Source organism: Marmota marmota, unplaced genomic scaffold, assembly GCF_001458135.2.
Source record: "Marmota marmota marmota unplaced genomic scaffold, marMar, whole genome shotgun sequence".
Lineage (NCBI taxonomy): Eukaryota > Metazoa > Chordata > Mammalia > Rodentia > Sciuridae > Marmota > Marmota marmota.
The window spans coordinates 23532877-23548523 of NW_026000221.1; the positions used below are offsets into that span (position 1 = coordinate 23532877).

The following is a 15647-nucleotide window of genomic DNA, read 5'->3' on the forward strand; positions in this document are numbered from 1 at the left end:
TGGAATGTGAACTTGGTCTGGCTGAAGTGAAAGTGAGTCATTTAGCTACTAGTCACTGTCTCCTTGCCAGAGAATTACTGCCTCTTCAGGCCATCAGAAGACTCTGGACCCCTCTGCCGGGATCCCTATGTTGAGTGGGTCCTTGAGGCAAGAAATGGGAGGAACCAGGCTCCCTCTGAAGAGAAGACCTGAGTACAGGCCTCGGAGGCTGCCAACTTAGGAGGCATGAGATGGAGGGCTCAGCCCTCCCCCACTAGCCCCCTTGACCCTCCCAAGGCAGCACACCTGGAGATGTGGGTCTCTCCTGTCCCCAGGGCTTTTTCCTCTCATCTACACTTCATCAAAAGCTTTCCAGAAGGTTCTCAAGAAGCTTTGAGTCCTATTTCAGTTACTATGTTACATAACACATCACCCCCCAAACCAGCGGCTTAAAACAACAATTTGACCTCAATCACAATTTTGCTGGTCAAGCATTTGGAAAGGGCACAGATGGGATGTTCTTCTCAAAATACTATAATTTCTTTTAAAAACTTTTTTTTTTAAATAATAAAAAATAAATCTTGCCATTTTCTCTCCAAACCAAGGACTCTCCCACGTGTCCTGATGGCATCTTCCTGGTATCCAGAAACCCAAACTCTGTGATCTTACGATGCATGGGGATCCGCTGAGGCCTGTTTTAAAAATGGAGTTGACCTAGTCCCTGTCACCACATGTGCATGGCTCACGTCACACCAGCTCACCAGTTCCTGTCCAGCCCAGCCCTCGCGCCGTGGTCTGGGCCTCCACTTGCTGTGAATCAGCCCGTGGCCGGATTCCCCGCTCCTTGCAGGTGGGAAGTTAAGTGCTAGCGTGGGGACAGCTCTATCCCAGGATGGGCAGCCTCCTGTCCCATCAAATGTTCACTGACGGTGACACATTGAAAGCGGGTAGGAGGTGGTTCAGCGTGTAGAGAAAGGACTGAGCCGGAGGTGAATCGCAGGGTTGACCAGAGTGGGGCAGGAGGACAGGTGGGTCTGAGGCCACCTGAAGGCCATACTGAGGAGCGTGGGCGGCACATTTTACTTAAGCCTCTTGGTTGAAAGAAACCCACAAATTCACCTCAAACTGATTTAAATTAAAAAAGAGAATTCACGTGTTTATAAAAATCTTGAGGTTTTAGGGTTTGGGGGCTGGATCCACTGGGTGATGTCAACTAAAGTCCCTCTTGCCCTTTCCCCCTCAGCCCTGCTTCCCCCTGTCATCGTCATCTCAGGCATGCGTCCCCCTCAGACCCCCACCTGACACACTCTCCTCTGGTAACCCCTATGGAAAAGCTATGTCACTTTCCTAGTTATCCCCACAAAGAGCTCAGGGATTGAATCTCTGGACCACCATCAAACGAATGTCCCTCTCTAAAACAGAGACAGTGGCCAAAGGATTGAATATTCCGATTGGCCAGACCTGGGTTCCACCCCTTACCCAATCATGGGCTGGCAGGGGACTACTTCTGGACCAGTTACTAGGGCAGCAGCCTTGGGTGCTCTGATTGGCTAATCCTAGGTCACATGCCCAGACCTGGAAGCAGGAAGTCTAGAGCCAGCCTCTTCCACCCGTGGTCTCTGTGTATGAGAGGGGAAGGTGGGTCTCTCCAGGGTGGGGCAGGCCGCCTAGCATGCCCTTATACAATGGGCAGCCATGGAAAGAAGATTCTGGAACAGGCACTGACATGCTGAGGACAGTATTTTAGAGAGGTGCATCAGACAACCACCCTACACCTTCTGGTCTTTAAAGAGCGAAGCCCCTTTCTGCTCCACTTGGAGCTTGCGACTCTCCCCTCTGCAGGCCACAGCCAGCTTGGTCTCACTGTCCTGGTCCAGGCACAGTGGCCTCCACACTGTGCACACCAGGAGAACTCTGGGTACCCTGCCATCCCTGAAGAATGCCTGCCCACGGCTGAGGAGCACCTACCCACCCCCTCAAGCCGGGAGCCTGACCCCTGCCCCTTCACCCTCACCCCAGCACCTCCTCAGGGCAGCCTAATCTTTGGAACAGGTGGGAGGCCTGGGCCTGGCTCTCAGCTTTCACAACCAGCAGCACAGCAAGGGGAAACTCATTACATGGGTTTAACAGGGTTTAAAGGACGTTAAAGAGTCCTGTGGGCCAAATTAGAAGGCCTCAACTTGCAAGCCGAGCTGTGGAGAGGTCCACGGCACGTTTAGGTAGAGAACAAGAGCCCAGCGCTTGGTCCCCGCAGTTGCAGTGAGAGAATGTGCTCCCCAGGGAACCGCCAAACAGAGAAGAAATAACAGGTGCTGAGCCTGGGCAGTGGCCTGGGGTCCCGGGCTGCCGAGTGCTGAGGGGCTTGGCTTCCCCTCTCTCCTCCAGGGAGGTCACTCAAAGGTATTATTCATCAAGAGACACCTAATTTGATAGATTAAGACATACCTTCATGCTGAGGTGATGCTTGACCATTCAAAAGAACAGGATATGTGTGTCAAAATAACGTGAAATCGTCTCTAAAACATGACATTAAGTTAAGAAATAAGCAAGGTAGCTGGGCACAATGGCATGTATACTCTGCTCCCAGCTACTTGGGAGACTGAGGCAGGAGGATCACTTTAACCAGGAGTTGGAGGTCAGCCTGGGAGACATAGTAAGACTCCATCTCAAAAACGGACAAAGAAACAATGTATAGCATGGATGGATAGCAGGTTACCATTGGTTATACAAACATACTTAATGTGATACAAACACACTTAATATGACATCCCCATTTCAATAGCTCAAAATGGTAACATACGTGTATCTGTTTATGTATGCGTGATTCCACGTGGAATATGTAGGGATAGCTTCGGCACCTTACTTGATGGGCACATAACCATGGTCTTCCTCCACACCTAAATTGCAGAGAAGACTATGAAATGTAGTCTAGAAAGAGTGCCGTTTCTAAACAGCCGACCCATCTCTGAAGCAGCCTCCAAAGGTCTTAATCAGACACCAAGGGGGAAGCTGGTTCATCCCAACTCTAAGCAAGATGACAGAAAGGGGCAAATGGGACCATGTTGCCAGTCTCCTGCAGAGAACCCGGGCAAAGTAGCTTTCCAATAAAGAATGAAATTACTCTAAACAACCCTTCTCCTTTACATGTAATATGTTGACTTAATAAGAGAAGAAAGAACTACCAAAGTATGAACTTAGTTACATAGGAAGGGATTTTTCACATCAGAATCCTTTCATTTAAGAGGTATTTAACTTAGTTCCTACTATGAAGCGGGTACATAGCTGCTCTGCAGGAAGACAAGCTTCTGTTCTCAAGGAGCTTCCAGCCTGGGAAGGGGGGCTCACCTTAGTCATTCATTGCACAGAGGGGCACTCCTTGTTTTGGCTTGGTCTCCACTGAAGCAGCTTTGGGGGCAAGGATTCTAATATGGTATCAGGAAGGTAATCCCAGGAAACACCAGTAGGTTAGTGAGGAAGGAAGAGGAAGAGGAGGAAGCCACCAAGTGTGCATTTTCAAGCCAATGACCACTCTAGGCATCTGGAGATCAGCTGCATTGGGTAGGTGCAGAACGCCCATCTCTGAGTTTTTCTGGGGTATTTATCATCACCTGCCATCCATCTTGGAGTAGGCAGTGTTAATATCCTGGCAGGCACTTTTGGCCTGCGGCTCAAAAAGGCAGAGCAGACTCTCACAGCCAAAGCAAGCCCTCAAGCAAAAAGCTAAAGATACTGGGAGTTGGAAGTTGGGCCACCAGTTGAATCTGACATTATAGGGACAAGGGCTTCTGGGCAGGGTCCTGATGTCATCTGGGACACCACACCAGTGCTATGAGTAACAGTCTCAGGAAGAAAAATAATAATGAGAATAAGAGGTTCCAGCCACGGGAGAAAGCGTAGGCTCTGGCTTTAGATCCTGGCTCCGCCATCCTGCCAGCAACCTGACCTTGGCAGGTCTACTTCTCTCGACCTCAGTCTCCTCATCTGTAAAAGGGGTAAATAAGAATACCTGCATCAGAGGGTGGCTGGGAAGAGGAACGGAGGCCATGCATTTTGAAGAACTCCAAAGAGGTCCCCTCTGGAGCTCCACAAAGCCAGCCCCCTGCCCCAGCCTTTGGGTTCTCCTCTGTCCCTCACAAGCAGGTGGCTTCCTCTCAGTGTCAATCATCATGCCACCACAAGTCAGGTGGCCCTTTCCACCTCTCCCGTGGAAACCTAACTTACCATGACCCAGGCACCAGCAGGACCTGAGCCCGGCCACGCTCTGTGCTCCCCTGATCTCGCAGGACACCCGTGGCGTCCATTTGTAGGCGATGGCATTTACTTCTCCTTTTGTGGGCTTCCAGTGGCGGGCCAGTTCTGAGGAGCACCCGGCCACGGGGAGAACAATGCCCCTCTGTTCCCCCAGCCATTCATGTGGACTTTTGTCTCAGCCTAAAATAACACCGGGCTAGAGGGTATTTTCTTAACACCGCCAAACCCTGTGGAAAATGTAGCAGGCTCTGGCTGCTTGGGGTCCCCTGGCTGATAACGATGTCATGATGTATAGGTGAACTCTGCTCCTCCAGGGTCGGGGTGACCCTGGGATTAGGGCCGCACTTATCTCCCAAGACATCTCGGAGCATCTGGGATTCCATTTCACGTCGGAGGCCCTGGGGGCTGAAGTTATGTTATGTGCTTATGAACAAAGTGGCCTATTCCCAGGCAGGGCTGGAGTGGATTAGGGCTGATCACCCGGCCTAAACCGGGGACATCTGAGAATGTTGAAGAAAGGAAGGGGATTCCACAAACCCAAACAAACACGGACTTCAAGCGAAGATGTGAGCAACTCAACTTCTTAAAAGGCTGCCAGAGAGAACACGGGTCCCGTGAGCCCTGGGCTCCCAGAGTGAGAAACTTGGTCACAGTCTGGCCAACCTGCTGGGAAGGGCTCTCAGCACAAGCTCTCCGCAGCCCCATAAATCATACACCGGCAGCTTTCTGCCAAAAGGTGCTATTAAAAAAAATTAAAAATTGACTTGTCCAAAGGACCTTTAAAAAAAAAAAAAAGTCCCCAACCCACCACTTTCTTTATTAAAGTTCACAGAAAATAAATATCAGATTTCTTTCAACCCGAATTTTCTCTCCAAGTATAATCGCAGAAACTAGAGATGAAGGGGATCAATGTGGCGGGGGCAGGGGTGGCAGGGAGGACCCTACTGGGTAACTTTTTCCATAATCTGGGTAGTGATGTTGTTGCCGCAGTCTCCGCAAATTAGCCCTCCCATCTGCTGTCCAAAAAATTCACACAGAACCCCATAAACCGATTCTCGAGAGCAACCCGGGTGCTAGATATTTCTAAAAATATCACAGGGGAAAAAATTGTTTTTAAGCTTCCCTTTAATTACAGAAGAGCTTTCCCCCTTCTATTTAGTTCAGCTCAGTCCTGAAATGGAATTGAACTTCCTTTCTGATTCATTCTTCAAAACCTCAACGTGGGTTTTATCAGAAACAGATCTGACACTCTGACGGTGCCTCCTTGGTCAGCCTCCACCCCAGACCCGCGTCCTCATTAAAGCGCTCTCTGTTTGGTTTGCTTAAAGAGAAATCATAACAGAGAGGGTTCGATTTCTTCTGTGCTCATGAAAAAAATGTACTGACCTTTCCCTCGCCTTATTAGGGTAACTGGAGGTGACGAAAGTCACAGAACACAGTATTTTCCTAAGAGGGCCTCAGACCTGCAGCGGAAACTCATGGCCCTGAAACCTCTCTGTTTTCTGGATCATAGAGCCCTGGCCCCTGACCGATGAGGCTGACTACCACCAAAGTTTGCTCCTTGCCATTGGGAGACACTCAGGCGGTGGCAGATGTCCCTGAGAGTCCATCCAAACAATTCAGCTCCCTTCTCTGTACCCCAGGAGCCTAGGCAGGGTCGTCATCTTTTCTTACTAACCTTAACTAAGCCACTTAAAAAGAAAATAGAGGGGGGGACTTGGGGAGATCTTTACAGATCGCCGTCCAAACCTGACCACAAATGGTTCCAATTTGCTGCAGTGATTAAATCTATGTGAGTTTAAGGGTTTTCATTGGGGTCATTTGCTACTTTGGAATTCTGCTTGCTGTCTTGCTGGGAAAATGAACTCAGGAGTCACCAGCAAGCGTGAAGAAGGAAGAGAGTTCCTAAGCAAACTCCTAGCAGCACCTACAGGGATACAGAAAGACAGACTCCGAATTCTAAACATGGCTTGGAGAGGAACGGAGAGGAACATAGCAAGGATTAGGTCTGTCATTGTGCCTGCTGAGGCAGCCTTTCAGAACTGGCTGACGGGGATCAAAGTCACAGCCACCAGTTTGTCAAATATGCTAAGCTGGGTGTTTACACAAAAGTGTCAACACCAGCTTTGCACCACAAAGGGACTCATACAGTTGAAGATTAATTACTTCCAAAACAGAGATTATGGGTAAATACTGGTTTCTTGGGGGTATTTGCTTCAAGGGGGTATTTGCTTGGCCCTAGGCTAAGATGTCCTGCCAGAGGCAGAGAGTTGGGGACAGCAGAAGCTAAGGTCCATCCTGACCCTAGGCCTCTCATTTTAGCACACGTAGTTTCTTGGTACTTCACCCTCCTGTGTGACATTCCTCTCCTCTCCGTCTGTTTATCTTTTCTTTCTCCTTTACCTCGTCCACTGTGGGGCAAATTTTCTGAGTTGCTCCCTTCCTGCTCCTTCCCCAGCTCTCTCACCAGCGGAAGTCTAGGATAAATTGGTGGATACAAAGTCCATGGTGAAAGGATCCTAACCTCAGAACTCAGCGTCCTCCTGTGTTGAACAGGGAAACATGCTCGCCCTATCTGCTGCAACCCTATTGGAAGATGTAAAGGACAGGAAAGCCATCATGACTGAAAGTGATAAGGTGAGTTAAAGATGGCAGATTTATAGACCAGGGTTCTGATAGAATCTTGTTTGTCACATTGAAAATCTGCCTGAATATAGACTGGATGTGTGTGCGTGTGCGCGTGCGCATGTGTGCGCGCGCACGCGCACACACACACACACACATTCTCACACCAAAAACCAAGCCAGAATAATGTCCTTAGAGTAGGGTCCTCAGACCAAGTACGGTTAAAGCCACTTGGAATACTTGTTCTAAAGGCAGGTGCCTATCCCTCCCCAACTTATACCAAATCCCCAGCTTTGTGTTGGCTAAATGATACACGCTTCTATCGCAGTTGGTACAAGGTCAGCATTGAGGGGGCAGCAAGGACTGTCCTTGTTAACAACTTTCTGTGTATTTTAAAGAATGTTAGAACAAATGGTGGCAGCAGCAAACAGGTGACTTCCACAATAGGTGTGTGCAAAACTAGGCATGTCAGAACCAATGAGCTGTTTTTTAAAAAATTAATTTAGATTGTGGGAGGGCAAACACCATAAAAGGGATCCATGGGTGTTTGAATCAAAGAGCGCCCTCTCTGGAGGAAAGAGAATCTGTATTTCTCAAAATTCTCCAGGTTGACACAGCTGCAGGCTCTAGAAGCAGGTGGTTTCCTGCTTATTCCTTCATTTGTTCAAAGGAAAGACAGCTGGGCTGAGGGTGGGGTGTGGCAGGGAATTCTTCAGCGTGCCTAATCTTGCCGGGTCTCCCAGGGCTCCCCCCAGGGTTCTGGGATTTCCTGGCATTAGGGAAAAACTGCACAGAAGGGATTCTTGAAGGAAAGGTGGGGCAGGTTCAGGAGAAATCTTTGCCAACCCTCCCTGGGATCCTTACAGCTCGGCCCTTCTCCCTGATGACAGTGTGGATATTGAGGAGGTTCTTCCCTTCAAGAAGTTCCCCCCAGGGGTCAGGGGAGACATACAGTAACTTGGCAGTCAAACATATAATCCAGGTAATGGGAAAGGATGTCAAGTATGGAAGAATGGGTGTGTGGTGTGGGGAAAGTGGGGTAGCAGCACAGATGGGGAGACAATGGAGATGTTGTCTGGCCCTGGAACTAAATTCTACCCGGGCTGTGTGAGCAATACTGCTGGCTGGTCTTTTATGTATGTGGCTCATGTATCTAGGAGTCAGTAGTAGAACACAGTAGGTGCCACATTATTCCTTTACTCAATATCGATTCAATCTAATAAGTGAGGGTTTTGGAATTTTTTTTCTAGTTGTAGATGGACAGCATGCCTTTATTTTATTTGCTTATTTTTGTATGTGGTGCTGAGGATGGAACCCAGTGCCTCACATGTGCTAGACAAGCACTCTACCACTGAGCTACAACCCATCCCTAATAATCGGATATTAATTAGCTATTTTGATGTATCCCTCATTGAATTCCAGCATTGTAACTGGCATGTAGAAGATGCTCAATGAATATTTCTTAAATAAATATTTCTCCCTCCCCATGAGACTGCCCCAATAGACAGCAGGTCTGGGTTTCCATGCTTTCCACAGCTCCCAACTCACCAGCAGGAGGCCCTAAGAGAGGATGGAGAAGAAGAGTGTCTCTCCCTGCTTTGGGCTGTGTTTTCTGGCAGTGACCCATGCCCCTCCAAGGCTACAGATCCTGGTGCACGGTGCTCCCCAATGGTCCACATCCTTTTAGAGCTCTGATGTGACCCTCTCTCCCCTGCCCTTCCAGTCCTAGAGGTAGAAACAAACCCATGATTGTTAGTTCCTGGGATTCCGTCATCCCCTGGTCATGCTCTTAATATCTGGGAAACTAAGTCCTTCCTTAGTTGCATCCTTTTTTTTTTTTTTTTTTTTTTTAGCATTACTGGGGATCAAACCCAGAGGTGCTCTATCACTGAGCTACAGCCCCAGCCCTTTTTATTTTTTTATTTTGAGGCAGGGTCTCACTAAGCTGCTCAGGCTGGCTTAGAACTTGTGATCCTCTCGCCTCAGCCTCCCAAGTAGCAGGGATCATAGGTGTGCACCCCTGTGCCTGGCTCGCCAAGTCCTTCCTCTGGACCTCTTAAGGATTAGACTCTATTTCCTGGAGGGATTCTGACCAGTAGACTAATCATATCAATTAAAAGTTCAAAACATAGCCATGCATATTAAATACAATATATATGGATATATAGAGACATATACACACATGTATGCACATTATTTTACATCTACTCCCCAACCTCTCCCTCCTAGTATTTGGAAATACTACCCTGGCTGAACTTGAGCCATGACTCTGAACCATCTCCTTACCTGCAGCCCACCCTACAGCGCGCCCCCTCCCACCTCCCACCCACACCATAGCCCCTACAACTCTGTGGAAGGGCTGGCTGACCTCAGTTCGTGAAGAACACCCATGTGCAGCAGAGCTTTCTGGAGACATCCACAGCCTTGTGTCCCCCACCCACAGCCGCAACTGTCCCCACACCCGGGATCAAACCATTCAGTTCCCGCTTTACAGACGGCAACTTGTCCTTAGACCTGGGAAGAGAGGGAAAGCGAACTTGTAAAACAAACTCTCAGCCCCTGCGGGGGGATGGAAGGGCTAGGGCGTGTCTGTTCCTCTGGATTCATTCATTCAGCATTTGTCGCAAGCCAAGAATATGCCACGCACGATGTCAGGCTCTGGGGACCCAGAGCTGAATTGGACAGACACACGGAGTGTGGCTTTGAGAAGCTCTGTTGGGGAGAGAGAGAGACGGGCAAAAGCAAAATGCAAACCAGTTGGCCGGGCCCACATTTCTTGGCAGGAAGAGAAATTGCTAGAAGGGGAACAGCAAGTTCTCTTCACTGCGGGATGTGCAAGTTCCATCCGTGGGAAGTTCTGCAACCTGGGGAAGGGTGGGGGATGGTCTCTAAGGCCCATCGCCACCAGCCAGGACAGCTTCATCACCCCGTTGGCTGCTCCTGCAGGGCTTTGTTCCTGAGGGGTCCGAGGAGCACACAGAGGACCCTCAAACGCTGTTAGCATGGTTAATTACAGGAGGGCTGGCCAGACGACGAGTGGAGATTCACCATGTCCAACAAGAAGAATGGGTTGCCTGGCCTCCCCGGTGTCCAGAGAGCTGGTTCAAGGTTGCTCCACACCCCTCTCTTGCCTTGTCCTGATCATGTCCACAATTGCAAAACAGAGAAGGTATAATCAGCCTCATCTGCCTGTGGCACCTGATCACAGATAAAATGGAACAGATCAGTCTGCTGAGGGCAGCCCAGGGCCTGGAAGCTCACTTCTGGGTACAAGATGCCCAGTATCAGGGCGTTGCCCAAAAGACTCATCAGGGCAGCGATGGGGAGAGAAGATAAGAGGCTTGGATCTGTAGTCACAGTCTGTTCAGAAACTCCTGGGTGGTCACAGATTTCCGGAAAATTCTCACCCTCCCACATCAGTCAGGCCAATGCCTCCAGGCAGAGCTAGGGAGGAAAACTTTGAAATAAAAATTAAAAATGTGAAACAGGTACGGAGGGAGCCCGCCCGCAGCACCATGAGCTACGGGGCTAAGCCGCGAGAAGGGAGGGACTCGGTGTTGGGCAGGAGCAAGCACCCTGGCCTGGACAAAGGCTCTCCTGCACTCTCCTGGCCTCTGTCATTGAATTCCGTGTGCAGGGGAAATTTAAAAGTTCACAGAGAGGTTCTGTCAGGTAGGTTCCGTGAAGCTGCTGGCTTTTTAAGCCAAGAGGCAGAAAGAGGGGAAGCAGAATGACATTGACCCAGCCACCAAAGGCTGTCAGTCAACGCAGCCGGGGTAAATAAGGAAACCCGGAAAGAGTCACTTCACACCCAGTGGTGGGCATCCCCAGGACTGCAATGGGGACAATAGGAGGAACATAACCTACTGAGAGCATCTGTCCCTTTCACACTCCATCTATCTTTAGGATTTTTTAGCCTGGCATGAAGAAGGGAATGGAGACCATGGTTGAACTTCCCACCCCAAAATCATCTGCAAATTTTGTGCGCGCGTCTGATTTTTGCAAGAGTTCGGGACCCTCCCCACTAAGGTCTCCAAGATCCAGTCTTCAAGGGCCTTTTAAACATGAGCAACCCAGAACCAGGGAAAACAGGCATTTGGGTCCGTGAAGGCTAGCAGTGTGTGGACTTGTCCAGAGGAGGGGCTCCCTGGACATGAGACGGAAAAGTGAACAGACAGACACTCACCCTGGCCTCGATGTCCCCAGCAGCATCAAACAACATTTCTTAGGCACCTCCTGGGGACCAAACTCTTCATATTGAACTGTCCCACCCTCCCTGCAATGCTGCAAAGCAGGCCCTGGTGCGCCCACTCTACAGATGAGGACACTGACCTGCAACAAGGCTTAATGACTAGCCCAGGCCTCCCCCTCCCACTCCCTCCGGGTTAGGAGCAGCAGCAGGATTTGACCCGGAGCCACCTGCCCAAAAGATTATAATTATACACAGCAGAGGGCGGAGGGTTGGGTCATTTTTGTAGAGGACCCATGAGTCCAGGCTTTCACGCACTCAGGGCCTGAGGCCCAGCCTGTAGGTCAGGTGGGTGACCAGGCGCCACGATTTGGAGGAGAGGCCCATTCTTTCTCCATCTGACCTGCCACTTTCAGAAGAAGACTAAGCCCGTTCTAACGTGAGCTGAAGGTTGAGGAATTGGAATGCACCCCAGGTTTTCCCAAAGAGTGCCCAGTTCTCCCCCAAGCTGTCCCAAGGCCATTGTGGCCGTGTAGATAATGTTGTGACTTCTAATTGAAACCACAAAACAAGCTGTAAATCTCTCTGCCTGGTGCTGAAGGTCACGCTCTCCACGCCGTGTGGGAGGCTCGGAAGCCGACCTTGAACTTGCTCTTTGCTGACTTGATGAAGAAGCAAGCCCTCTGGAGCAAACAGGACAAGGTGCTTCATGGATAGTCAGATGACAGGAAAGTGGCCCCGACAGAACTGATCCATTGTGCATCCCAAACCCTGGGCAGCGACCCCCTGGAACCTTCCAGGGGGTCTCCTGCCAGCCTCCTACCCAACAGGGTCCCATCAAATCCTGCAGGGGCTTGGAGGTGGCACCTGGGTTTAAACACACAAATTGAAGGTGTCAGGAGGAGGTGGTCTCAGTGGTCTCACCATCCAGGAGAAGGAACTTGTTAGAGCTGGAAGGGTCTGGGTGCCTTCATTGAATCTCCTGGCCCAGTAGTGCCTAAGTGAGTGTCCACAAAAGGTTTGCAGAAAGAACCAGGTGGCAGGTGGCACCCAGACAGACAGGTACTTTTACATTTGTGTGAGTGTGTAAAAGTGTATATAAAATATATGCATATATTATTACATACATACACACACATATATGCATATATACACACATACACATATATATGTATGATCAAATAACATATATGTATTATTTGGTATTTATCAATGTGACTATAGGAAAATGTTCACATGAGCCCATTTTTGACCTATTATTGACAGGCAGCCTGTGACAGGGACTGCAGCCAGACAGCCTGGGTTTCCATCAGTTTGACTCAGGGTAGATGACATGGGCTCTCTGTACCTCAGTTGCCTCAGGGGTTAAATGGGGAGAAATAGCAGCATGAAACTACCCTCAAGGAGTTGGTTTTGACTCGGTGGATACATTGTAAATGCCTTCCATGGTGCCTGCCATGTCCTACCTATTCCTCACCATTACTTACTATATTACAGGTGTAGGATTGCTCATTAAGAAAGCTTAATTTAGGGGCTGGGGTGGGGGCTCCGTGGTAGAGTGCTCGCCTAGCATGCATGAGGCACTGGGTTTGAGCCTCGGCACCTCATAAAAACAAACTAATGTATCCACCTAAAAATCTAAAAGATACATAAATAAATAAATATTTTTTAAAAGAAAGCTTAATTTATATGGAAAATGTGGTTTTGAGTGCACATGCATGCTTAGGTGTGTGTGTGTATGTCAAAGGTAGAAACCGCAGGAGACAGGGAACATGCACAGTGATAAATGAGTGATGTGACTTGGGAAACGCTGACAGCCACCCTCCTGGGACTCTCTGCCCACAGTCCCAGGGCGCTTCTCCTCGAACGGCAGGTCCCCCTATGACACACTGACCCAAAGGGCCTCTGCCAAACTGCCAGGTTCCCCAGGTGGCCTCCCTGTGACTTGGTGGCCTGCAGGGGCGGGGGAGGAAGCTGCCATGGTTCTCTAACAGGTGCCCAGCTTATCTAGCTCCATCTGGGTCCACCTTATCTCTCTACCAGAAACCTAGGGGGAGCTACGGTGGCATGACTCATGTGACATCGGATGACAAGAGCTTTGTGGAAACCTCAGCCCTTCCCACCTGCCCACACCTCTGGCCCTGAGAGACAGCCTCAGACCCCAGGGGATTCCAGGTCCCGCGCTCAGCAGAGCATGGTCAGGCCTCAGACCTGCCCACCAGCCCGCCCTGCTGATGCCTGCCATGTTCCCTCAGTGCCATGTCACAACCTTCTAGGGTGTGGGCAGATGTGGCTGCAGCCATGCTGTATGCACCTAGTGTGAGGAGACCGAGGGACTCTCCACTACTGCCCGGGGGGGGCTGGGGCAGGGGTTCCTGCTGAACCGAATGAACAAACTTCGAGAGGATTCTGTTTTGTATGTCAGTACTAAATGTCCTTGGAGGGGGACCAAGATTAACTTGCCTTATCTTGAATCCTGCCTCACAATCAACTGGGTGATGGCAAAGTTCCACGGCAGGCAGAGAAGCTCAAACCGTCCCAGGGCACCCCTGCTCCCTCCGAAGCCTTTGGCAGAGAGGGCAGCCTACTGACCTCCAAAAGCCCCAGCGAGGCCGCGGGAGGTGGGGTCTGTGCAATCTGACAAGGGGGGGGCCTCACCTGCCCCCAGGCTGAGACACCTGCATTCCCAGCTCCTGGCCCCTCCCACCCCTGACCAGGAGCCCCAGGGAGCTGACTGCCTGCAGGCTGCAGGGCCTAGCTACAGAGCAACATGGTGGAGCCGGCATAGGGCAGATGGGAGGGACAGAGGAAGGGCCCCATGCATCTATGTGTGGTGTGCAGGTGGGGACAGGGGGTTGGGGGACAAAGTTTCAGTTTTACAAGATATAAAGCTTCTGGAGATGGCGGGGCGGAGATGGCTGCCTTCCAAAATGAACCAACTTAATGCCACCGAACTGTGCCCTGGAGAATAACAGCGATGGTAACTGTCAGGGTGTATGTATTTTACTACATATTAAAAATAATTTGAATGACCTATTTTTTAAGTATATCAATATTAGAGAATGATATCGTAATTTTCATAGTCTTCGGGTGGGGGAATAGTTCTTCCTGGTTTTAAGCAAGGTATGCAGCACAGAATCCACAGGAGAAAAAGTTGGTGGCATCAAAGTCGAAGCTGCATTAAGATACAGAGCGTGTCCTGGAGTCCCTGCCACTCAGGAGGCTGAGGCAGGAGGATCCCCAGAGGGTCCCTTGAGCTCCAGAGATTCCGGCCAGCCTGGGCAACACAGCCCGCCTCACATAAAAAAAAGGTTTGCTAAGAAAGACATTTAATAACAATCAGGAGAAGAACAAGAGAATGAGGACAGGTGCCCGGCAGGGGGTTGTGGGTCTCCAGGCCAGCACTATGGACTCCATACCATGGTTATTTCCTTGTTACCATCCCAGATTTTTGGCCTTGAATTCAACACCTATTTTATTTTTATATTTTCTCTTTAAATTCTTTAATCAACTTAATTGAGCTATACTCTACATGCAGGAAAATGTCACAAGTTTTCTTTAGATACCAGGGATTAAGCCCAGGGTTGTTTAATCACTGAGCCACATCCTCACCCCTATTTGGTATTTTATTTAGAGACAGGGTCTCACTGAGTTGCTTAGAGCCTCGCTAAGTTGCTGAGGCTGGCTTGGAACTCGTGATCCTCCTGCCTCAGCCTCCCCAGTTGCTGACAGGCGAGCCACATGCCTTAAGTGTGCATGCCCGATCTTAAGTATGCATGCCCCTGAGTTTAGAGAAACTCATGCCATCAAGATACAGGTCTTTCCCATCATCCCCCAGAGGGCTTTGGGCTTTCTGCCACAATCCTCCGGCCTAGCAACCTGTTTACCATTGCTCCAATTTGCCTTTTCTAGGAAAGCCCCCTCAGTCGAATCACGGAGCACACGGTCATTGGCTTCCGATTTCTCTCAATGGACCTGAGCTTTTGAAGTTCATCTCTATCCTTGTGCATCTTATTTTCTGGTTTTTCTTCTCTAATAATTCTCCATGGTGTGACGGCCACCCTTTCTTTATCCAGCTGTGGATGGACATTCAGGGGGGTTCCAATGCAGGGTCTTATAAGCAACCCCTCTGTGACCACGGGCATGTAAGTCTCCGTGTGGTTCTATGGTTCCACTGGGTAGGTACCTAGGAGGGGCATGGCCGGATCATGTGATACCTGTGTGTTTTGAACTAATTTTTCATTTAAAGAAATTTATTTGGAAAGAAAACATCATGACACTTGGAAGGCACTATCATTTGCCATAAATAAAAGTTCACCATAAAATTGAAAACCATGGCTATTTAAATACCCATGAGGGCTCAGGTTCTGCCAGCCAGTGCTGTGGGCGTGGAGACCTGGGGTAAAGCAACGTTCTCACATGCCTGAGATGCTCCTGCCTGCCAGAGGCCTTGAGCCTTAGGTGAGTTCCAGGAACTCTCTCTGCTAAAAGGGGAGATAAGCAGGTGTCCGGGAGGTGTTAAGGACTGGGCCAAACTCTTTGATGCAGAAGGATATCTCTAAGTCAATGTTACTTAATGTCAGCCCAGGTGCCACCTATAATC

At 49.7% G+C, this 15647-nt stretch overlaps 1 protein-coding gene across 1 annotated transcript in view; it reads left to right on the forward strand.

Annotated features, from left to right (window-relative positions):
- The first annotated feature begins 6792 nt into the window (after nucleotides 1-6792).
- Nucleotides 6793-15647, forward strand: part of Irx3 (iroquois homeobox 3) — a 128857-nt gene continuing 120002 nt past the window's right edge. The window contains exon 1 of the mRNA XM_048792019.1: nucleotides 6793-6867. Coding sequence (XP_048647976.1) covers nucleotides 6793-6867 — 75 coding nt within the window. The remainder of the gene's footprint in view (nucleotides 6868-15647) is intronic.